Source organism: Dipodomys merriami, unplaced genomic scaffold (assembly GCF_024711535.1).
Source record: "Dipodomys merriami isolate MVZ:Mamm:240054 unplaced genomic scaffold, mDipMer1.0.p SCAF_62, whole genome shotgun sequence".
NCBI classification, from domain to species: domain Eukaryota; kingdom Metazoa; phylum Chordata; class Mammalia; order Rodentia; family Heteromyidae; genus Dipodomys; species Dipodomys merriami.
This window is the reverse complement of record NW_027206202.1, coordinates 4,164,339-4,188,969: the sequence shown is the minus strand read 5'-3', so window position 1 is coordinate 4,188,969 and position 24,631 is coordinate 4,164,339. Positions and strand designations below refer to the sequence as shown.

The 24,631-nt window shown below is 45.4% G+C and overlaps 1 protein-coding gene across 7 annotated transcripts in view; it reads left to right on the top strand.

Moving 5' to 3' along the window:
- The window catches only part of Tnrc6a (trinucleotide repeat containing adaptor 6A), an 85,526-nt gene extending 62,076 nt beyond the window's left edge, over positions 1-23,450 (top strand). For 5 of the 7 annotated variants that reach the window (XM_070004312.1, XM_070004307.1, XM_070004311.1 and 2 more), the window contains 19 exons: positions 1,041-1,217; positions 2,043-2,218; positions 3,331-3,363; positions 4,840-4,920; positions 5,812-5,863; positions 9,343-9,485; positions 9,872-10,018; positions 10,168-10,305; positions 10,640-10,768; positions 11,257-11,334; positions 11,562-11,772; positions 12,708-12,839; positions 14,292-14,450; positions 15,265-15,405; positions 16,860-16,967; positions 18,639-18,860; positions 19,969-20,039; positions 20,454-20,593; positions 21,375-23,450. In XM_070004312.1, coding sequence (XP_069860413.1) covers positions 1,041-1,217; positions 2,043-2,218; positions 3,331-3,363; positions 4,840-4,920; positions 5,812-5,863; positions 9,343-9,485; positions 9,872-10,018; positions 10,168-10,305; positions 10,640-10,768; positions 11,257-11,334; positions 11,562-11,772; positions 12,708-12,839; positions 14,292-14,450; positions 15,265-15,405; positions 16,860-16,967; positions 18,639-18,860; positions 19,969-20,039; positions 20,454-20,593; positions 21,375-21,750 — 2,714 coding nt within the window. In that variant the 3' untranslated portion in view covers positions 21,751-23,450. The remainder of the gene's footprint in view (positions 1-1,040; positions 1,218-2,042; positions 2,219-3,330; positions 3,364-4,839; positions 4,921-5,811; positions 5,864-9,342; positions 9,486-9,871; positions 10,019-10,167; positions 10,306-10,639; positions 10,769-11,256; positions 11,335-11,561; positions 11,773-12,707; positions 12,840-14,291; positions 14,451-15,264; positions 15,406-16,859; positions 16,968-18,638; positions 18,861-19,968; positions 20,040-20,453; positions 20,594-21,374) is intronic. The other 2 variants (XM_070004308.1, XM_070004310.1) reach the window with 2 other exon arrangements.
- The last annotated feature ends 1,181 nt before the right edge of the window (positions 23,451-24,631 follow it).

The following is a 24,631-nucleotide window of genomic DNA, read 5'->3' as shown; positions in this document are numbered from 1 at the left end:
GCTGTCCCTCAGCTCTTCAGCTGTAGACTAGCACTCTGCCACTTGAGGCTCAGCCCCACTTCTGGCTTTTTCTGCTTATGTGGTGCTGAGGAATCAAACCGAGGGCCTCATGCATGCAAGGCAAGCACTCTACCACTGAGCCACCTTCCCAGCCCCAAGACATCGGTTTTCTTGACTTTGGACAACTTCAACCTAATGATTTCAATTTATTTTATTTATTTATTTTTGTCAGTTGTGGGGGCTGAACTCTGGGCCTTGGCTTTGGCACTGTCCCTGTCCCTCAGCTCTTCATCTCAAGGCTAGCACTCTACCACTTGAGCCACAGTGCCACTTCCGGCTTTTTTCTGCTTATGTGCTGTTGAGGATTCTAACCCAGGGACTTAGGCATACGAAGCAAGCACTCTACCACTGAGCCAACTTCCCAGTCCTCAATTTTTTTAAATAAGCATTATCCAGTACAGATAAAAGTAGGGTGCTTACTCTTTGTTTAGTACAGTGATGTAAAAAGATTATACTTCCGGTAACAATTAGTAGCATAAATCTTTATACTGTTATGAACTGCATCACCTCCTTCAGTTCACTAGGTTTGTTTTAGAATGACTTCACTTTTCCAGGAATTGAATTTGTCCCGGAGGAAGACGTAACCATAATTAATATTATTCAAAAGATGTATTCTAAGCCTAGAGGGAAACTTTGAAAGAAGAAGTTTAAAACAATTTTATACCGATTAAGTTATGGGAATAGTTTTGTGGGTTTTTTTGTTTTTTTTTTTTTTTAAGATGGGAAAAGAAGTTTATTTACTGAAATGCTGCCCCTGCCATGCATGGTAGAGAAGCATGGAAAAGGCAAGGGGGTCAGTTTTGTGTTTTTTATGTAAAACAGATGCCATCATTTTTTTGCCTGTCAGAGAGCATTATCGTTCAGTACTTAAACCTCAGGTTCTTCATTCTTAGTTCCCTAAAGTGTTCTTTGTTGTCCCTTATTCCACTGTACCTCCTTACCACCTATGCTGATGACTTCTTTTCCCACGCTTTCTAAAGGCTGGGGTGAGCCCTGGGGGGAGCCTTCTACTCCAGCCACAACTGTGGATAATGGTACTTCAGCATGGGGTAAACCCATAGACAGTGGTCCCAGCTGGGGGGAACCCATTGCTGCGGCATCCAACACATCTACGTGGGGCTCCAGCTCTGTTGGTCCACAAGCGCTAAGCAAGTCTGGTAAGTTATCCATAATCCCTGGCAGACATTTTATAGTAGTGGTGACGACTCACTGAGTGCCATTCAATACTTGGATAATATTTCTAACTGATTGATAATGTAGCTTATGATGAGGAACCTAGTAGATGATGATACTCATGCACAGTCCTTTGCCTTGAATTTGTAACATGATGTGCTCTTTTATCTTTCCGATTTCTTCGTCTCAAAACTGTAATTATAAATGATTTGCATATTCTTACCGTAATCTAAATTAAATTTTACCCAATTAGATAATCATGGCATCCAACCTGAGAGATTGAGTAGCCCAATGCCAGACACATGCCCAGTCTGTCAGATGTCTCTCAGAAAGGACCATGGGGTTCAGTGTAGCATGTCACCATCCCGTGTATTGTGTACTAGCCTATAGGAATCCCAGAGTGTGTATGTGGAGATGAAATGCTTTCTGTTTGGGACTTACGGACTTTCTTGAAAATACATATCAAAATTGATTCTTACAAATTTTATTCATCCCTTCCGACCTGTGTATCACCATGTAGAATAAGTCACCACAAACGAGAATGCTGTCATTGCCCATGTTTAGGAATCTTCTAGTTTGGAAAGGCATGGGAGATTGATGGAATGTTTCAATAACAATAAATCCTATTTTAATGGAACTTCTGACTCAGTATAAAACATTCCTTTTATCCAGATTTGGGGCAAGAAGTAAAAATATATTTTGTTTTCATTAGACGTCCCCTCTCCCTGCTCTTTTAATGTATTTCTATCCACTAAAAAGAACTGTCTTATTAAAGCCCAGTTCTCTTTGTATCATACATTTGCACTCAGGGCCCAAATCTATGCAAGATGGCTGGTGTGGTGATGATCTGCCGTTGCCTGGGAACCGCCCTGCTGGCTGGGAAGAGGAAGAGGACGTAGAGATTGGAATGTGGAATAGTAACTCATCTCAAGAGCTTAACTCATCTTTAAATTGGCCACCATATACCAAGAAAATGTCGTCGAAGGTAAACACTTCAAGGGCAAAGCCCTTGAAACTTTAAGTTCCAAAGGTAGTTTGCCCACAGGAAATAAACTGTTTGCCTGCCCATTTACGGCTATCAGTGCAGTCCAGGCAATCCCTACCTAGGAGTAACCTCTTACATGGGCAGCTACCTAGAAAAATCGAAGACCACAGGAACTTCCTTTCTCCCCACTGCTACAGCTTGGGATTTCTCTCCTCTTCCCCACACCAGTGCTGCCTGGAACAACCCCACCCCAGGGTGGTATCTGCAGGGGTGAGGATGAAGAGGAGGGCAAATCTGCACGTTGACTCTTTCCATTCCACTGCCAGTTCATCCCATGCCACCCCTTCACCAAGTCCCCATCCCCAGCCAGTCACCATTCTTCATATTCACCCACTATCTCCATCCTCCCTCATCCCATAGGTCCTGTGACCAAAATCCCTAGGAATGAGCTGGGTTTGGTTTTTCTATGTGGGCAGCTTGTATTCCCAAACCTGGTTTTACATGAGAATCATGTGGCATTTGTTAAAAATGTGACTTCCTATACACAAGATGTGCTGAAGTTTGGAAATTGGACTGAGGTTTCTGTCCCATGCAGAGCCAGGTTTGGGAACACTGGTGTGGAGCACTGGTCTTAGTGGGTGGTTCTGGGGCTGCTGTCTGGCCCTCCTGAGGGCCTCTGGCTGCCAAGTGATGTGAGTCTGCCCTCCCCACCCTATTACTCTTTGAGAGGCCTTAGAAGTCACATACCTATTGGGGAGGTGACCTAGCTGACCATCACAGTAGTCCCTCCCTTGTATTCCTGGGATTCTTAAGTCTAGGACCTACCATTGTCATCTTATCTTTTTTTTTTTTTCTTTTGGCTGAACTTGCCTATTGCCTTGCCATGTAGCTTATGAAGTTGCTTTTACATGTTTTACATAGTCAGTTGATTGTCATAACTTTCTAAAATAGGCTACTGAGGAGAAATTTTGAGACTAGAAAAGGTGGTGACTTCCCCAAAGTTGCATAGCTAGTAAGCAACAGAGCAAGGACTTGAGATCAGGTCTTCTAAGTCCTACCCTGTGTTCTTCCCACTGGACCATGCTGTTTTGTGACTTTGTCTTTCCTTACAGGGTCTGAGTGGCAAAAAAAGGAGAAGGGAAAGGGTGTGTAACCTTTTTACTCTTTCTCCTTTGTTTCTTCTAGTAAAAATCTTTAGAAAGCAACTGCAAACATTTATTTAGCTTCTGCGGTGTGCCAGGTACTGTGCTTGGTGCTGGGGATTCAAATAGACCTAAGATATGAGCTGCACCTTCAAGGAGCTCAGAGTCTCATATGGGGCAGTAGGAGAGAGTCATAGACCATCAGCTGATTTTTGAAAGGGCCTGGGGTGGGACATGTTAACTTAAATGTAGAATTTCTGGAAAGAAGTGAAAAGAGAGCTGGCTCTGTGGGTAGTTTAAGGACCAAGTATGAATGTGCTTCCAGTATCATGCCAAAGAATTGGATTTTTTTTTCTGTATGAAGTATTAGAAAGCTAATGAAATTGAGTAGAAAGCAACATGAGTCATGAATCTTTAAAATTATTTTTTTTAAGAGAGCTATCTACTTTTGGTATGAAATACAAATTGAAGCAGAGGAGAGGCCAGTGTTAAGGATCTTAGGAAGCTTCTCATTAATTCACATTAGAAAGATATTGAATTGGGAAACAAGAATGGATGCAGACTTGAGAGAAACTTTAGAATAGAAAGGACAGAATACTTGACACGGGTGGGAGTGAACCAGGAGAGGGGATCAAAGATAGCGTTAGCAACCTCAGAGGAGGGTTAGGCGCTTGCTTTAGAGACCTGCATTTAGCGGGGGATATGAAGCTGTGTTCTGTCTCACAGTCAGAAGGAACAGATAGTAGCAATGGGAAAAGGAGCCAAGACAAATGGAGAGTGGTCCTGTGCTGGCCATGTGAAGGAGAGCCCCAGGCCTCGAGGCCTCCTGCCTCCCCGTCTACTGAGACGGCCACGAGAGCCTTCACTGTCACCTCTGAGCTCAGGCGGCTTCTGTGCCATCCATGTCCAGCCAGCCACAGAGAGCCACCAGGCCACACAAGATGTCATTTTTACTGCTTTTTCATCTGGAAACACAGAGGGTTTTGTTTGTTTGTTTGTTTTTACAATACAATGCACATATCATAATTTAGCTATGGGTTAAATTGATTTCTTAGGACTAACTTGGACATAATCATTATTTTCTACTTTGTTATGACAATTTCAAAGATCCAAATTACAATAAATAATTGAACACACAACCCACTTGTCAATTAAGAACTTCCTGAAAGTTCTCCATTATGTAGAGGATCCTCCCCCCTTTTTTTGTAGTTGTTGAGGCCCTTTGCTTCTGTCTTTCCCTTCTGACTGCTTGCCTTAGAGATTTCTCTATACATTACAGCTATACCAGAGGATTGGAGCAAAGGAAGTTGAAAATCAAATGTTGATTTTTAAAATTGTAAACTCTAATAAGAGTTGGTTGGAGGAGAAATTATTGGCTAAAAATCAGTTGGGAATTGTCTTGAAGTTTTATATTAATCCGTTACTATACCCAGATAAATAGAAATGGCCATGGCATCTTTCTACTTTTATTTTATAAAGGGAATGATGAAAGGTGGAAACAAACAAGAAGAAGCATGGATAAATCCGTTTGTTAAACAGTTCTCGAACATCAGTTTTTCGGTAAGTATGTTTTACTGTTAGTCCCTACCTTGTTCACTGGTAGTCCATAATTTATGTTTCTTTTCTTTTCTTTTCCTTTTTTCAAAGATGAAGATTATTTTTCATCTTTTTTTTTTTTTTTTTTTTTTTTTGTCAGTGATGGAGCTTGAACTCTGGGCCTGGGCACTGTCCCTCAGCTCTTCAGCTCAGAGCTAGCACTCTACCACTTGAGCCACAGCACCACTTCCAGCTTTTTTCTGCTTATGTGGTGCTGAGGAATCGAACCCAGGGCCTCATGCATGCAAGGCAAGCACTCTTACCACTGAAGCCATCTTTCCAGCCCTTATTTTTCATCTTTGAGTCCTTAACACATGATTGAAGTTGAGGAAAACTGGTCCATTCTTATTTGTAATTTATTGAAATTTTATTGAAAACACAGCTAAAATTTTTTGAGCATATCTCTCTTTTCTCCCCCTGAGCTCTGGGCACTTGTGGCTCATAGCTGTAATACAGTTTAGGAGACTGAGATCTGAGGATCATGGTTCAAAGCCAGCCCAGGCAGGAAAGTCTATAAGACTCTTCAGTTAACCACCAAAAAGCCAAAAGTGGATGAATGGCTCAAGTTGTAGAGTGCTAGCTTAGAGCCAGAAAGGCTCAGGGACGGCACCCAGGCCTGAGTTCAAGCCCCAGGACCAGTACGCACACACAAAAATTTGGAGACAATGTGTGGTTCAAGTGGTAGAACACCTGCCTAACAAGCAGGAGGCCCTGTGTTCAAACCCTAGTACCACAAAAAGTGTGCATGACTATAAAATGGACAAAGCTTTATGATTCACCTGGATTTCAGATAATAAAATAGAGTGTATTGTTTGTTTTCATTGATTGTCTGCTAACATGTTGCTTTTTCTTCAGAGAGACTCACCAGAAGAAAATGTACAGAGCAATAAGATGGACCTTTCTGGGGGTGAGAAAATACTAATCTGCTTGACTTTGTTTGTTAGTGGTGAATGAGCATATCATTGACAGGACGGTAGTGAAACTACCCTGACCCAGAGCAGGAGGCCTGGCTCCTGTGCTTTCCAGTGTGTTTTAAGTGAGCTGCTATTCCTGACAATGTCACCACAGTCTGTGATCACCTTTCGGTATTACCAGGTATAGAGAGTTCAAGCCCCACAACCAACAACAACAACAAAAATCTGCCTCCATGGCTTGTTGAATGGCAGAAAAGTTGTTGTGATATGTTACTGGTAAAACTTGCTGGAAATTTCTTTTTTTTTTTTGCTAGTTCTGGGGCTTGAACTCAGGGCCTGGGCACTGTCCCTGAGCTTCTTTTACTCAAGGCTAGCACTCTACCACTAGCCACAGTGCCACTTCCAGTTTTTTCTGTTTATATGGTAGTAAGGAATCAGATCCAGGGCTTCATGCATGCTAGGCAAGCACTCTCCCACTAAGCCACACTTCCAGCCTGAAACCTGCCTTTTAAGATGAAAGAAAGTGCTATTGATGGATAGGTAGCTCAGCAGAGACACTGCTAAACCACTTTGAGATATGGAAGAAGCTAGCCACTGAGTGCTGCCAGCCATTCAGACCCTGGAGAGGCTGGTAAAGAGTGTTTGCTAATCACTCCAGCCACCAAAACCTGCAAGTGAGCCCTGGGTTGGAAAGCCCGGCCTTTCTACCCACACTGCCTCTCCAACACTCTCTGCTGGCAAAGTGGTCAAGACACGTGTTCATGGGGTATCTGAGATAAGAACAGCTGAAAAAAAGTAGGTTTCCTACCAAGATTCTGAGTTTGAAGTTGCTATAAAAACCATGTGGTAATGTCCAGTAAACAGCAGTCAAATCTAGATGTAGAGCCCAGGGTGTAGGTAGAGCTGGGAAGGCGACTGCCATTAACTAGTCAAAGGACTAGAGTAACCAGATGGCTATAGAGCAATGAATCAAAAACAGAGTCCTAGGGAGTAATGACACATAAGAAATGATCCTGAGAGAAGCAGAACAGGCTAGAGTAATTCTTCAGAAGTAAAGTGAGCAGAGTTTTGAAAGAGGATGAATGGTTGTAGGAGTGAGCTTAGAGGCATCAGTGTCTAAGGAGCCCAGTTGTGCATTGATCACCCCCCCCCCCCCCCCCGTCAGCTTTGGAAGGGATAGAAATAGTTTGTGGAGAAGATGTAAGACCTTTTCTTTTTAACATTATTTGTATAAGCAAAAGTAATGTAAATCATGAATCATAATTTCAACAGTATGGAGAGACCTGTAAGAACAACTGGTTGGATTTGGTTAAGGGAATTATTCAGTGATGGGATTTTCCAAATATGCAAACTAACTAGCATGGGTTTACAGTGAATACTGTTAACTGAGAGAAAGCAGTCAAGTATTGGTGCTCCAGGGAGTTCTCATGTGTGCTAAGAATGGACTGCTCAGGTCCCTGCTGAGACATTACTTCATGAAATCTAATGGCATTCAAAAATATATGTAACTTAGAGGCTGGGAAGGTGGCTCAGCGGCAGAGTGCTTGCCTTGCATGCATGAGGCCCTGGGTTCAATTCCTCAGCACCACATAAGCAAAAAGAAAAAAGCCGGAAGTGGCACTGTGGCTCAAGTGGTAGAGTGCTAGCCTTGAGCTGAAAAGCTGAGGGACAGTGCCCAAGCCCAGAGTTCAGGCCCCATGACCGGAACCCCCCCCCCCAAAAAAAAAATATATATATATATACATATATATATATGTAACTTAAAGAATTTTTTTCCCCTCCTTGTTAAAATTCTTTTCCACTTGCCTGGAATGAGGGTAAATACAGGGTACATACTTTGGTGATATCAGACATCTCAGAGTAGTGGTTGGAATGAAACCATGGGTGACTTTGAGGGCTGAGAAAATAAAAAGATTGCAGTAGAAGGAGGTGAGCTTCTTTGTTAGAAGTGACAGAGAGCCCTGAAGTGGACATGTTCCAGCCAGCAGTCAGACACTGAATTGAGGTGTGAAGGAGCTAGACTTTTGTCTCTGGGAAGGGTATCACTCGGAGCGAGATGGCTCATCACTGATACCTTGATCGTGAGTAAAAATCTAAGGAAAGCAAGTTTGTAAAGGTCAGAGACCAAGGTAGTATACTAACAAGACCAAGATAGTATACTAACCACATCAGTCTTGCTGCTCAATATTGCAAGTGCTTGAGACAATGGACTCAGGGATAGAGGAGAAAGACCAGCCTGGCCTGGTATCTGGCCACTTGTAAAAGATTTCTTTTTTTTCTTTTTGTCGGTCGTAGGGCTTGAACTCTGGGCCTGGGTGTTGTCCCTTAGCTCTTCAGCTCAAGGCGAGCGCTCTACCACTTGAGCTACAGCGCCACTTCCGGTTTTCTGGTGGTTTATTGGAGATAGGAGTCTCACGGTCTTTCTTGCCCAGGCTGGCTTTGAACCGCGATCCTCAGATCTCAGCCTCCTGAGTAGCTAGGATTACAGGCGTGAGCCACCAGCGCCTGGCTTGTAAAAGATTTCTTGAGATAGGATGGTGGTTCAAGGGCTGGCCATATCTTAACAAAGAAGATGAGGTAGAGGATAATCTAAGAGATGTCATAATCATTGCGGGCCAGTCAGCATAGGAAGTCTTGGAGAAGAGGTCTTGGGGAAGACATTACCCTGTCTGGGCTCTAGCTCCCCCATCTGTTAAATAGAGACAATAGCAGCAAGTTACAAGCATTAACTTACTGCACATAAAGGGTGGGGGGATTTTCCTATGTGTTTTTTGTTTTTGTTACTTGATAGTAGAAAATGCTTTTTTTAAGACTGAGCAGATTAGAGGTGACAGAAAATGTATTATGTTACTTAAGAAAAGCCAGACACTGGTGGCTCCAGCCTATAATCCTAGCTACTGAGGAAGCTGAGAGCTGAGGGTCATGGTTCAAAGCCAGCCCGGGCAGGAAAGGCCATGAGACTCTAATCTCCAATAAACCACCAGAAAACTGGAAAGGGTGCTGTGGCTCAAGTGGTAGAGCACTAGCCTTGAGCTGAAGAGCTGAGGGACAGTGCCCAGGGCCAGAGTTCAAGCCCCATGACTGACCAAAAAAGAAAGAAAGAAGGAGAGATGGTGGAACTCAAGGTGTAATTCAAATGATAGAGCACAGCTGAGATGTAAAAGCTTTGTGAGAGCACAAGGCCCTGAGATCAGGCTTCAGTATCAGCACAAAAGAAAGTGTGATGATTGTTAGCCACTGTGTTTACTGGTCTATTTTCACATCCATTGGTTTAAAAGATAATAATATTGCTACAAACGCAGTTCCATCCATGAATAGTGCAAGATTTATGAAATGCAAATGTGTTTTCGTATGTCAGCATCAAAGCAGAAGTCATTTCAGTCATTCAGGGAAGTTGAGTACTGTGCTTTCAGTGTACATTCATGTAAAACCAGTTGTCTTCCTACTGATGACGGTCTCCTGCACTTATTAGGAATGTTACAAGACAAACGGATGGAGATAGATAAGCATAGCCTCAATCTTGGTGATTACAATCGGACGGTCGGGAAAGGCACTAGTTCTCGGCCTCAGATTTCCAAAGAGTCTTCCATGGAGCGCAGTCCTTACTTTGATAAGGTAAGAGTTTTTCCCCCTTCTTTTATCTCTGTGACTAATAAATCAGTACTCAGAATAGCGTGATTTTTACATTACTGTTTAGAGTTATTTTCTATAAAATAGATTAATCCAGTGCCAAGTCCTATGAAATTTATCTGTAGATCGTTGTCCCCTTTATTGTCTCAATTTATTAGCATAAGGGTTGCATTCGTGTTTCCTTCTTAAACCCATAAAATGTGTTTGGCTCTTTTTCTGTACTCTAGAATTAACACTAATACGATCTCTTCTGTTTTCTACCTGTTTCCTGTTGATGCTGGAATGTCATGTGACTTCTGTTCCTGCAATGATTTCTCCCTTCCACTTGTTTACTTGGCTGGTGTTGCACATCTTTCTGTCTGTCCAATCAGGATGGCATTGTAGCAGATGAATCCCAAAACATGCAGTTTATGTCCAGTCAAAGCATGAAGCTTCCCCCTTCAAATAGTGCACTACCTAACCAGGCCCTTGGCTCCATAGCAGGGCTGGGTATGCAAAACTTGAATTCTGTTAGACAGGTAAGTCCAGACGTGTATTTTAGGCTCTCTGTTAAATGATTTATATTCGTAATAAGATCTCTTGTTACTGTTTTTAAGTCAGTAGTGTAATCTGGTGGTGAGATATATGTCCTTAAAGGCTTCCCCTGTTACTTTGATGTGCTTTCTAGAATGGCAATCCCAGTATGTTTGGTGTTGGAAACACAGCAGCACAACCCCGGGGCATGCAGCAGCCTCCAGCACAACCTCTTAGTTCATCTCAGCCTAATCTCCGTGCTCAAGTGCCTCCTCCATTACTCTCCCCTCAGGTAAATGAGCTTTCAAGCCCTGGAGAAGAGCCTTGGGCAGTTTTGAGTGAGGACCAGTCAGACATCGTCATATTTATTGGATTCTTCGAGATGCACCAAATCCAAAACATTTTGGAAGAAAGACCAACAGCAAAAGAAAATTTGCTGTCTTTTAAGATTTATCATTTTTACTTATCCCAAATAACAGTCATTAGTAAGGCAGTTAGAAGGACCATAGCCCCTCAATGGACAGTAGTTTACTACTTTCATTGCTGTCTTAATTAAAATACGTAGCACATCTAGCTTGTGTGAGTTACTTCATCAACAGTGTTAATGTAGCCATTGTGATCCTCAGGTTCCAGTTTCATTGCTGAAGTATGCACCAAACAACGGTGGCCTGAACCCGCTCTTTGGCCCTCAGCAGGTAGCCATGCTGAACCAGCTCTCCCAGCTAAACCAGCTTTCTCAGATCTCCCAGTTACAGGTGAGTAGAAGAATGTGGTCACACTCACTGAATGGACTGAAGTGCAGGAAGTTACAGTACTGTAGTAAAGTAGGCATTGTTGTAGCACATCTGCCTTTACCCCCTGTTCCAGGAGGCAGACAAGGTCCAGGGACGGGTGTGGAGTTCTAAGAGAAGAGCAGAAAGCTTAGAGAGGATATCTGGTCATGTCTGGGGTAGTGGTTGGGTTACCATGATCCTGCAGAATTGAATGTTTAAATTGAGGGCTAGAGAGGTGAGTAGAGTGCCTGTGTAACATGTGCCAAGGCCCTGGGTTCCACCAGAGTGCTGCAGACTGAACTTAAGAGTGCATTTTTTGCACAATGATTAGAAGCTAGACTCGGAGGAAGAGGTTATTCTAGAAGAGGCAGGGTTTATCACTGCAGCTCTGTGGGTCCATTCCCTATAGCCATTCTGAAGTACAGAATGGTATCTAGATGATAATGACTACCCTTTTCTGCCTCCTCCAGCGATTGTTAGCGCAGCAACAAAGGGCGCAGAGTCAGAGAAGCGTGCCTTCTGGTAACCGGCAGCAGCAAGAACAGCAGGTGCGTCAGACCCTTCTGTTTGCGGTGCTGTCATTTGTTAAAGTGGCATTTTACTAAAATCTAATCAAGAGAGTGTTTATTAAATCTGCTGTTTGCCTATGAATTATCTTAACTCTCACACTGTCATCGTTTACCTTTCTGCTAAAAAGGAAATAAACTGAGGAGGGAGAAGTTCGTGGCTGTCTATCTGTAAAGACTTTCCCCTAATTTTTTTTTCTTTTTTTCAGAGTCGGCCTCTCAGTGTGCAACAGCAAATGATGCAGCAGTCTCGCCAGCTGGATCCCAACCTGTTGGTGAAGCAACAGACTCCGCCATCCCAGCAGCAATCACTCCATCAGCCAGCCATGAAGTCTTTCCTCGACAATGTCATGCCCCACACTACACCGGAGCTGCAAAAAGGGCCATCACCAATCAATGCTTTCAGCAACTTTCCTATAGGTGGGTTTAGGCCACCTCATCCAGCTACTGCTCCTCTTCAGAGTCACCATGCCCTCACCTCCATTAAGCCCATCTGTGTGTTTCAAAAACAGAGATTGTTCCTTTAGAAACAACTATATATGAGTGATCATGTAAGATATCTGAATAGGTAGACTGTATTAGGATTACACTTACAAACTTCATAGTTAGACCCCTTTAAAACTTCTTCCTCAGATGCCAGTGCCTCATCAAGCCTGTAATCCTAGCTACTCAGGAGGCTGAGGAGATCAGAAGTGGAGCTGTGGCTCAAATGGTAGAACGCTAACCTTGAGTAGTAGAAGAAGCTCACGGACAAAGCCCAGGCCCAGACTTCAAGCCCTAGAACTGACTGGCAAAACAAAACAAAACTTTTCTCAAGCTGGGCACCAGTGGCTCCCACCTGTAATTCTAGCTACTCAGGAGCTACTCTGGGGCTTGTGTTTTGAAGCCAGCCTGAGCTGGCTACTCAGAAAAGGCTGGAAGTAGTGCTGTGGCTCAAGTGGTGGAGTACCAGCCTTGAGCTAAAGGAAGCTCAGGAACAGTGCCCAAGCCCTGAGTTCAAGCCCCAGGACTGGCCAAAAAGTAGTTATGTGGAGAAATCATTTTTCTATATGTAACATGATCAGAGCATTAACACTTAGAATTTGAAAGCCCAGGACTGCAGAACATTCTAGAGCTATCTGTATGAGATGCCCTCTGATAACTTAGAACGGGTGCCTCTCCGCAATGATGTGCTGGCCTCAGCTAGGAGCACAGAGGGTCTTTTCTGCTTGCCTGCCTTTATTGTCTGACTGCGACATTTGCAGGATAATATTTGTTCAAGGAATATTAAGTTAGCTACATTGTTTCTAGAAAATATAAGTGTGGCACCAGACGGAAAATTCTAAATTTCATGATTTTTTTTTTTAATGTTGAAGGCTTGAACTCAAACTTGAATGTAAATATGGATGTGAACAGTATTAAAGAGCCGCAGTCAAGACTAAGGAAGTGGACTACAGTGGACAGCATTTCTGTGAACACATCTTTGGATCAGAACTCCAGCAAACATGGTATGCATTGCATTTAAAATTACTCCTTCTCTTAAAAGTGATAAACCTAAGCTGGGCACTGGTGGCTCACACCTGTAATCCTAGCCACTCAGGAGGCTGAGATCTGAGGATCGTGGTTCAAAGCCAGCCTGGGCAGGAAAGTCCGTGAAACTCTTTATCTCCAGTAAACCACCAGAAAACCAGAAGTGGTGCTGTAGCTCAAGTGGTAGAGCACTTGCCTTGAGCTGAAGAGCTGAGGGACAGCACTTAGGCCCAGAGTTCAAGCCCTACAACCGACGAAAGAAAAAAAAAGTGATAAACCTGCAGACACCAGTGACTTATGCCTATAATTCTAGCTACTCATGAAAGTCTGTAAGACTAATCTCCATTTAAACACCTGAAAAATACTGGAAGTGGCACTATGGCTCAAAGTGGTAGGACCCTAGCTTTGAGCAAAAAAGCTTAGGGACAGCATCCAGGCTCTTAGTTCAAGCCCCACTACTGACCAAAAGAAAAGAAGGATTGTTGTTCACTCCATCACAGGTTCCTAGTTGCTTAAATACACTTCTTTATCACTTGTGATCATTGTTGTCTTTTCCTCCTCTACCACCACCACCACCTCCTCCTCCTCCTCCTCCTCCTCCCCCCTCCTCCCCCTCCTCCTCCCCCCTCCCCCCTCCCCCCTTCTTCTTCGTTTTTTGGTCGGTTGTGGGGCTTGAACTCTGGGCCTGGGCGCTGTCCCTCAGCTCTACCACTTGAGCCACAGTGCCACTTCAGGCTTTTTCTGTCAATGTGCTGCTGAGTAATGGAACCCAGAGCCTCATGCATGCGAGGCAAGCACTCTACCACTGAGCCACCTTCCCAGCCCACCATTGTTTTTTCTTTGCCACAATCCTTTGTCTTCCTGCTCGATTCCTTATTTAAATCCAAAAACTTGACTCTCCAACAAAGAATTCACTGCCCCTGTTTTCTGTTTAGGACAAAATACAGACTCACTTTTCAGTGGCTGTGATCTTTGTGTCCTTGAAATGAAATCCACTTGAACATATTTAAGCATTCTTCAAGTAAAATATTAGACTCCTGACATGTAATAGAGTTAAAAGTGATGAGGTTCTGTCCAAGAGCACACTGCTCCCTTCTGCATCTTCACATCATTGACAAAGCAGCTGGGAACCCACATACCTCATCGAAGCTTTCTTACTGTGTTTGAGAAACTAAAGTAAGTTTGGTGGTACATGTGTAGATATATTGAGGGGAGCAGTTGAACTCAAGCTTAGTGCTCTATCAATTAGGTTAGGTCTCATTCCTTTTGCTCTAGGTTGTTTTTCACATAGGGCCTCTGGCTTTTGCCCAGAGCTAGCCTCAGGCTGCGATCCATCTCCCTGTACCTCCTGAATAGCTTGGGTCACACATGTGTACCATGTCCTACAGATAGTGTTTTCTTATGTGTCACTATCATCTTTCCCTGTGCAGGTGCTATTTCAAGTGGTTTCAGGCTGGAAGAGTCTCCATTTGTTCCCTATGACTTTATGAACAGCAGTACTTCACCAGCCAGTCCTCCGGGTTCAATAGGAGATGGCTGGCCACGTGCCAAATCGCCTAATGGCTCTAGCAGTGTTAATTGGCCACCAGGTAAGATGGTAGCATCTGTAGGCTCTCTCACAAGTCTGTGTTTCCATTCAAGTTTGTCACATGTGGATTTCTAGTGATGTAGCTTGGTTTTGTGTGATTAGATTGATCCCTTCTGATAAGGAGGGCAGAAATAATGATGGGAAAGAAGAGTGAAAGCAGATTGATAGTGTGCCTAGCGGTTCCTGGTGCCTGTGAGCAGGGCAGGTAGAACGATTCCGCTGGGGTGGGGTTGGGAGCAACGGGGGACAGGACAGGGTGTCATCAAAAGCCCTGAGCCATTATCCCCACCATCTGTGCTATAAGCAATCACCAGAAATGAACCTGTGGCCTGCTTTTTCCTGCTGGGATCTGTTTTGCTTTAAAAAGCATTTTTAGCTGGGTGCCGGTGGCTCACGCCTATAATCTGAGGATCACGGTTCAAAGCCAGCCTGGGCAGGAAAGTCCTTGAGACTCTTATCTCCAATAAACCACCAGAAAACTGGAAGTAGTGCGGTGGCTCAAGTGGTAGAGTGCTCACCTTGAGCTGAAGAGCACAGGGACAGTGCCCCAGAGTTCAAGCCCCACAACTGACCAAAAAAAAAAAAAAAATGTGTATCTATCTATCTACTGATGGATTCATTTGTAAGAACTCGAAAGTTATTTGTGGAAAATAGCTTAATTTATGCTGTTTGCATTACTATAAATTAGAAAATAGTTGAGAATTGCATGAACTTTTTGCATAACATTTTTAGGAATACTAAGGAGTTGGGGATATTTAATAATGAATCTATAAATGATGATTAACCTTGAACTAATTTTAAATTTCCACTTCCAGAATTTCGCCCTGGTGAACCATGGAAAGGTTATCCAAACATTGACCCCGAAACTGACCCTTACGTCACTCCTGGCAGTGTCATAAACAATCTTTCAATTAATACTGTGCGGGAAGTCGACCACCTCAGGGACAGGAACAGTGGTGAGTGGGAATGACAGCCAGTGCATGCTTTAGGAATAACTCAAAGTCGGGTGAAACTTTGAGCTTTAGGAAAGCAGAATTCTTGGCTTTTCCATAAATGACTTCAGCATTTTAACACCCTACGGGCTTATTACACTTGTTCAGGAGAAGGGAGAACCAAGTGATCAGGTGTTTGTTGTCAGTATTTTTGTAGGGGCTTGGCTCCGCTGTCTTGGGCCTTTCTCTGCAGGAACCCATCTGTCTTTGCTGAGAGACTGGAGCCATGGTCACTTTTAGGATCAGTGCTGGCTTTCTAGAGGTGTCTCCAGTAAACCCCCCACTTAGCACCATGTGGCTGTTTTCTATCTCAAGGCATTATACATATTTTGTCCATGGTTCTGCACTGAAAGAAATGTAAGAGCAATTTTTGGAATAGTAACCGTAATTTTATGTAAAATGTAATTATGTGACATAAGGCAGCCAACTTTTTGTTGTTGTTGTCGGTCGTAGTACTTGAACTCTGGGCCTAGGTGCTGTCCCTGCACTCTTCAGCTCAAGGCTAGTGCTCAACCACTTGAGCCACAGCACCACTTCCAGTTTCCTGGTGCTTAATTGGCGATCAGAGTCTCACGGCCTTTCCTGCCTGGGCTGGCTTTGAACCATGATCCTCAGATCTCAGCCTCCTGAGTCGCTAGGATTACAGGAATGAGCCACTGTTGCCCAGCTGGCAGCCAGCATTTTACATTAAATATGTAATGGAAGACAAGTGTTTCCACATCATAATGGTAGTAAAGAATCTGCATTCTGAAGTGGCCATGGAGGTGGTTAAAACTACACCTTCCACAGAAAATAATGGATTGAGTTACAGGAGGTTGTGAGGAGGGAGGCGGAGGCGGAGGGCAGACTGGATATGACGGGAAGTACTCCATTGAGGCGTTGATTGAGTGGAAAGGTGTCATGTGGTAGTGATGAGCATGATGGGCTGAGAGGAACAGTCAGGGAGCTGTTGTTAGCAGAATCGTGACCCAGCAGGTTCAAAACGGGGAGAAAGACTAGGCTTGGGAATCTCAGGGCACAGCATACTTGAGAAGGCCAGTGGTGTGCATGGCCAGGTGCCTGGAAGACCTGGCACTGTAGTTCTGTGGCAGGAGGTGGGATCAGCAAGAGCAGCCTTCCTTCAGAGCCCATAGTGGCCAGGAGCGCTGGTGTCTGCCTGGTTGTGCACCTCCTCGTGCCAGCATATTCTCATCAGTCACATGAAAACAGGGAGCAGGAGGAAGCTACTGCTCTGAGCCAAGATGTAATGTTAACAGCTAGTGCGCTCATGGTCTGCTTCTGAAGGCCAGCAGGAAGCTGGTCGGAGCACCGTCGGCTCCCCTTGTGGCGTGATGTTAGTCTGATTTGCCTGGCTGCCTTTGCTGATTCTCAGATACAGTGTCTCCAACTGGTGCTGACCGGCCTCTTCTCCCGTGCAGGGTCATCCTCATCCTTGAACACCACGCTGCCTTCAACTAGTGCCTGGTCATCCATTCGTGCCTCCAACTACAATGTTCCCCTCAGCAGTACAGCACAAAGCACTTCAGGTGGGCTTCCCTGTCCGCTTCTCCCCTAGCGTCTCCTTTCCAGGGAGTTAGAAAGCTGCGGGGATCTTGGGGAAGGTTGTCCTCTTTTGGTAGTACTGAGGCTTGAGCTCCTCAGTCACTTGCACTTGCTGGGCAGGTACTGTACCACCTGAACCACACCACCAGCCCCTTCCTGAGGAAGTGGTGTTTGTTTTTCTTTTTGAGTGTACTGAGCCCAGCAATCTCCTCCCACCCACGCAGCTCTCACCACTGGGGAGCTGCCTTGGCTCCCTAGCTCAATGCTGCATCACCCAAAGCAGTTCCTTAGTCACATGCCTGAGGATCTTCTAGTTGTTTTTTTTTTATTTCCAGTCCCAGCAGGAGGTTTGAATTGCTACAGAGATGGTGGCAGGTTGAGCGAAGGCAGTTCAGATGTCTGTCAGTGTGCCCAGCACTGTGCCGGCCCAGTGATAACCTGTGTGGCCCACCTTAACTTGCCATCGCACTTGACAGAACACTGGCTTTGTTTTCATGCCACAGACTTTGCTAACAGTGCTAGAAGATGCACAGCTCTCATCCCAGGGTTGTTTGTCATGCTGTTGACTGCCACTCCTACACCCCACTGCTCAGAGGGGGTGTGCATGGGTAGCTGTCTTTTCCTTTTTGGGTTATGGGGAGCTTCTGCTCAGAGCCTTACGATTTCCCTTGTTTTTTTGTTTTTTGTTTTTGTTTTTTTGTTTTGTCTTGTTTTGTCAGTTGAGGGACCTAAACTCTGGGACTAGGCACTGTCCTGTCCCTCAGCTCTTCAGCAGCTGAGCTAGCGCTCTACCAGTTGAGCAACAGTGCCAGTTCCGGCTTTTTCTGCTTATGTGGTGCTGAAGAATTGAACCCAGGGCCTCATGCATGCAAGGCAAGCACTCTACCACCCAGCCACTTTCCCAGCCCCCTGTTGTTGTTGTTGTTGTTTTTAACTCTCAGTTGGCACTTTGACCACTTGAGCCACAGCTCCACTTCTGGCTTTAGACTGTGATCCTTAAATCTCAGCTTCCTCAATAGCTAGATTATCCGACAAAAAAAAAAAAAAAAAAAAAAAAGAAAATACCAAGGCCGGGCGCTGGTGGCTCACGCCTGTAATCCTAGCTACTCAGGAGGCTGAGATCTGAGGATCGCGGTTCAAAGCCAGCCCGGGCAAGAAAGACCGTGAGACTCCTATCTCCAATAAACCACCAGAAAAACCGGAAGTGGCGCTGTAGCTCAAGTGGTAGAGCGCTCGCCTTGAGCTGAAGAGCTGAGGGACAACGCCCAGGCCCAGAGTTCAAGCCCCACGACCGACAAAAAAAAAAAAAAAAAAAAAAAAAAAAAAAAAAAAAATAGCTAGATTATACCTGTGATTTGTTTTGTTTTGTTTTGATTTTGATTAGAGTTTTGAACTGTGTCCTAAGAGTCTCAGGTGCTGAAACTCCCTGCCAAATAAGTATGTAGCCAGTGCTTTGAGGAAAGGACTGGGTTTCCTTTGGGTGGTTTTTCTTCTTCCAACAGTTCGATTTTAGCAGTGTTTTTCCCTTATGGTTGTTTTCATAGTTTCTTTCTGTTGGATTTGCTCTTTATGGGCAATGGATGTTATTGGTATTTAAAATCTCTCTTCATATCCTCTCCCTCTCTGCTTTTTTTCCCCCTTTCTCCTTTGAGTAGCCAGAAATAGTGATTCCAAATTGACGTGGTCTCCTGGTTCAGTTACAAACACATCTCTGGCTCATGAGCTGTGGAAGGTCCCTCTGCCACCTAAAAGCATCACTGCTCCATCCCGCCCGCCTCCGGGACTGACTGGTCAGAAGCCACCCTTGTCTACGTGGGATAACTCTCCCCTTCGTGTAGGAGGAGGATGGGGGAATTCTGATGCCAGATATACCCCAGGTAGGAGAACGGACTCCATCCAGGTGGCTTGGGTGCTTTATATGCTGAATACCAACAGGAACCTAAACAGTAAACTCTTGTGTCTCCTCCCCTACCCTCCCAACCCCTTACCCACCCCCTGCCCCCAAGGGGATCAGTTGTGTGCATTGCTGTCTTTGGCAGTAACCACATCTCTGGGGGCTTAACATTTACATTTAGACCTGACAAAGTTAATGGAATGGGGATTCCTTCTCAGAAGAAGGGCCTGGTCACATTCTGCTCGGGTAGCAGACCGCTGTGTGGCCAACAGCCATCACCTACCAGGTCAAGCCTTGGAGAGCTGGGCTTGTTTGAGTGGCAGCTTGGCCTGTACACTTAAATAGAAACATTTGGGAGTGAAAGTGGATGCTGTTATTCTTAGGGGGCCAACAGGCACAGACCAGAGTGTCAAGTGAGCAGCTTTTCATGAGGAGAGGGGTCCTGAGCATGTTTCCAAGTCCCTTTACTAAGAAAAGTGCTGCCTTGGAAGGATTGGGAAGGAAAGATGGGGGATCCTGTGGTAACTGCTAGGTAAAAGTAATGGCAAAGCCGGGTGCTGGTAGCTCACACCTATAGTCCTAGCTACTCAGGAGGCTGAGATGTGAGGATTGCAGTGTGAAGCCAGTCCTGCAGGAGGGTCCCTGAGACTCTCATCTCCAATAAACTACTCAGAAAAAGCCAGAAGTGGCGCTGTGGTCAAGTGGTAGAGCACTAGCCATGAGCAAAAAGAAGTTTAGGGACAGTGCCCAGGCCCTGAGTTCAAGCCCCAGGACCAGCATAGAAACAAAAAAGTAATGGTAGGTTCTTAGTCCCCAGAGCTCCACACAGCAAGGGGCATGCATGTCATCAACTGTGTCTCCTGTGCAAGGTGCAAGGACAGCAGGACACCGCCGTCTCGGCCTCAGAAATGGCAAGATGCCCAAGGGGTGGCTTTGGGTGGCTCTCCTGAGCACTGAGCCATGCCCCGGTGTAGAGCTGGTTCCTGGCTGAGGCCAGAGTAGGAGAAAACACCTGCAGAGCGGGTGGAGCCTTTGAGTGAGGGTCCCTTGGCCACCATCCTGGCAAGCTGATTGGGTTTCTTTTCACGCAGGTTCCAGCTGGGGTGAGAGCAGCTCAGGGAGAATAACAAATTGGCTTGTTCTGAAAAACCTTACACCTCAGGTAAGGAGGCGGACCGTGATGTGGGGGTTGGGAAGGAGCTGGGGCCGAGGGCTGCATTCCGAGGCCCAGGTCTGATGCCGCAGCTCCCACACCGGCTTACAGAGGAACAACCAAAATCATGGAGTCTGGGCTCTGAGGTTTGGGGAGCATTCACATGACTGATACAGGGGAAAGCTGGCCTGTGCTTTTAGGTTCTAGCACCCTCCTAGCCTCTGCCCCCCTGCCAGAACCCCTGACAGGTCCTGTCCTCCGGGTGCAGGAGAAAACACCTGACACCCCAGCAAAGACAGCAGTAGCTGAAGAGTTGGGGTGAGGAGAGTGTGCGGGAGTCAAGAGACACAGAGGCCTGGGCCCGGCGGGGGGAGCGGAGGTGCACTCTGCCTGGCGCTCATGCCTCCCCTGCTGCTCTTGTAGATCGACGGCTCAACTCTGCGAACCCTGTGCATGCAGCATGGCCCGCTGATAACATTCCACCTGAACCTCCCCCACGGAAATGCTCTGGTCCGCTACAGTTCAAAAGAAGAGGTAGTGAAGGCACAAAAGTCTCTGCACATGTAAGTGTTGCCACGGGCTGCCGGGGGTGGGGCGGGATGGGGGGCGAGAGGACCTGGTCCCTTTTTGTTTTTCTCTTTTTTCTGGCAGCGAGTACTGGGATTTGAACTCACTCCCCACTGCTGAGCCATCCCTCCAGGCTGTTTTTGCACTGTTTGTTTTTGAGCTGGGGTCTCATTTCTTCCCCAGGCAATGTGAGTGGACCACTCACATTGCCTGTTGCACGCTTTCCATTGCAGCTGCCACAGCAGGCGTGGGCCGGCGTGTCCAGCTTCCTCCACTGAGATGGGGTTTCATGGACATTCTGACCTCTAGCCACGACCCTCCCACTCCCAGGAGCTAGGGTCGCAGGCATGCGGCACCGCTGCCCAGCTGCAAACCATTTTTTGTTGTTGTTGGTCACGGGGCCTGGGCGCTGTCCTTGCACTCTTCAGCTCAAGGCAAGCGCTCTACCACTTGAGCCACAGCGGTTTTCTAGTGGTTTATTGGAGAGAAGAGTCTCACGGACTTTTCCTTCCCCGGGCTGGCTTTGAACCAAGATCCTCAGATCGCAGCCTCCTGGGTAGCTAGGATTATAGGTGTGAGCCACCTGCACCCGGCTTCAAACCATTTCTAAAGACTCTAGAAAAGCCCTTCCATTTCCTGCAGGGGCAGACTGATACCTGCCGTGACAGCATGTGGTCTTGGGAGGGAGGGAACCCCAGTTCCCTGGCAAGAGCCCCCCACTCCACTTTTGGTCCTGGGCGGCGCCCAGGGTCCTTACACAGCTCTGCTTCCCCCCAGGTGTGTACTGGGGAACACTACTATTCTTGCTGAGTTTGCCAGTGAAGAGGAGATCAGTCGTTTCTTTGCACAAAGTCAGTCTCTGACCCCTTCTCCCGGCTGGCAGTCGCTTGGGTCCAGCCAGAGCCGGCTGGGCTCTCTCGACTGCTCCCACGCATTCTCCAGCCGGACCGACCTCAATCACTGGAATGGTGCTGCGCTGTCGGGAGCTAACTGTGGAGACCTTCACGGCACTTCCCTCTGGGGGACCCCGCACTACGCCACAAGCCTGTGGGCGCCTCCGAGCAGCAGCGACCCCCGGGGAATTAGCAGCCCATCCCCCATTAACGCTTTTCTTTCTGTTGACCACCTGGGTGGGGGTGGAGAGTCCATGTGACGTGGGTGTGCACGCAATCTGTGACCTCAAGATACGAAAGAAAGGGGCACTAACTGGGCTCGCCGCCTGCAGCCAGGGGCCACTGTGGGAACAGCTACTTTCTGCACATTTTCCACTTTGATTTCCCCAAAACATATCAGTTGAATACTTGAATCATGCAGGCCAATATTATAATGTGAAAGGTATCTATCTATTTACACTCCCAAATAGCGCCATACATGCTAGACCGCGTGGCGTGAGCTCACGCGTGCATTCATCATGTTTAGCCTTTGGATTCTTTCTCCTTTTTTAGGACCCCCTCACTTCACCTCTCCCTTGTTTTCTTTCTTCTTAGTTTTCCTTTTTTTTTTTTTTTTTTTTTTTTTTTTGCTAAACCATTTTCTGGCTGATAATGTATGAGCTTTTACCTTTGCACTGGGCGGCGGCCCCCGCGCGGTGGGGCGGCCGTCCGGGTGTAAATGTTTACTCAAGGACGTTCGTAGTGCGCGCTCTACTATGCCTTGATGTTGCCTACCTTCCGTGGTGTGGTGGACTTTTCCGAGATCAAGTGCGGATGCTGACGTAGTGTTAGTGATGAAAGTATTGCACCAGTTTTTTCATGTTGTAAAACTAAAGAATTTCACTCTGCAGTTTGAAAAACTGTGGCCACAGCTGTGACTTGCAGCCCACCTGCCTCCCAGGCCGGGCCCTGCACTTTGAATAGGCTTTTCCATTTTGTTTTGAAGGTTCCCGCCGTGGACCTTCTTGTTTACAGATTTTTTTGTTTGTTTTTTGAGAAAAAAAAAATGTTTACTCTTCCATCATTTAAAAAAAATTTAAAAGACAAAAAAAATGGAGGATGATTTAAAAGATGCTTTCTATCTCTGGGAAAAAAAAAAAAAAAAAAAAAGGAGCAGCATTTGGCCATGTTCTTTTGTTTTCTATTCCTGTCCTAAATCAAAGAGCATGGTTCTCAGGAAAACCAGTTCCCCAGTTTAAAAAAATATATATATAAAAAAATTTTTTTTTCCTTGTAGTTTCTTATAGGAAAAAAAAAGAAACCACCCAACTTTTAGCACTGATATTACGTATTGCTCTGTTAAAGGATTTTTCTCTGCCAAAAAGAAAAAAAAAAAAAGACAAAAAACAAAAAAAAAACCTGCTTAAAGCTGGAGTTTGGCATTCTGCTTTCAGACGCTGTCTTTTTATTAGTGAGTGATGATGGTTTGCTAATAATCAGTAAGTAATCATTTTTTGTGACCCCATCAAGTGGCTCTGTTTCTGCCCTCTTGTGACTGTGTTAACGTTTAACTGTTGTACCTTAAAGCTGAAATCAGTAACTATGCATACTGTATCCAAGTTATTGGGCTTACAGCTGTTGTTTGTTGTATAAAGAGAATTTTAAATGTTGTTGCAAACTAACGAGTTACACCATTTTAAGTCCCCTCCCCACCCCTTCCCCTTTTTTGCCCACAAATGGTATTCTAATGCTTGCTTAGTCAAAGACAGGACTAAACAAGGGTAAAACTTTTACAGATCCAGTTTGCCATCATTCATTGCCTTGATTCTTAACTGTTGCTGTCCTAGGAGGCAGGAGAAGTCAGTGGCTTTTAACTGTTTACAAATAGAATGTGATTGTAAAATGTACAGTTTGGTTGTGTTTGAATTATGAAATCTCTTCAGATATAATAAACCATGACTTTTTGGCTGCTCACCATGAATTGTCTCTTCTTTGTGAGTTTATTTGTAGGCTCTTTTTTATAACAAAAGTTTCAAAGTTGCCATGTATGAGGGTTCTCGTAGATCAACCGATTAAAATTCTAAAGCAACTATTTGAACCTTTTTCTCTGAACTTATCCACACTTTCACCCTGAAATAATGTGAGAACAACGGGAACCTGTAGCTTGCTCCTTCCTGCCCTCTTTGAGCGCCTTTGGGATCTTGTTGCTCAAAGCTTTTCTGTGACTTCACCCTGCCACCATTTGTGCCCATCTCCAGCCTCCGCAGGAGACCATGGAACATGAAGCTTAATGACTTGACAGTGTACTAGTGTTAACTCTCATACCTCTGTCACCCAGTGAGAACCTCTCTCGCCACAGCCTGGACTGGCCTTTTCTTCCCCTCGGCGCTCCTGCTCCTCCCCGCGGGAGCTCTAGGCTACAACCTGTGTTTGTATTTCAGTGTATGACTTTAAATCCTGCTCTAACTTGCCAGGGGTAAGCTGATGTTGTCTGACACTTTTAATACAAGCAGCTGTTGTTCAATGCATTCGGTGTATATTGACTTCCATACTGGTTTTTCCAAAAACCAAAGGTAGCTTTGAAAAACCACGTGTGGAGATGTGTGGAGCGTTCACGCTGATTGGCCTTCTGGGGCTCCGAGTAGTATATAACTGACTTCGTATCCGCGTTCATTGTATTGTTCAAAAGTGTTTGGGAGTTTTTGTTTTTGTTTTTGTTTTCGTTTTTGATTTTTTTTTTTTTTTTGCGCTTGTTAATGTGGAAATAAAGTGTTTGATTTAAGAAAAAAAAAAGTAATGTGGTTTTGATTTCTGGCTCGCCATTATAACTTTTCCTGAAGTGCTTTCACTCCTGGGGGGAGGGGGAAGGGTCCTTCCTGAATTGTACTGCCTCCCATGATCCACAAGTGCCCTTATGGCTAAATTGCTCTTTAAAAGTTTCTAGTGCCTTCCCTCCAAACAGAGTGAGATCAGGGTCCTTATGTCCTGCTCTGAGCAGCACTAGAGACCCGCACCTGTAATCCTAGCTGCTCAGGAGGCTGGTATCAGGATCATGCTCTCCTGCATTGGCAGAAAAGTCTGTGAGACTCATCTCCAGTGCACCACTAGAAAACCAGAAGTGGTGCTGTGGCTCATGGAAGTGCACTAGCTAGCCATGAGCGA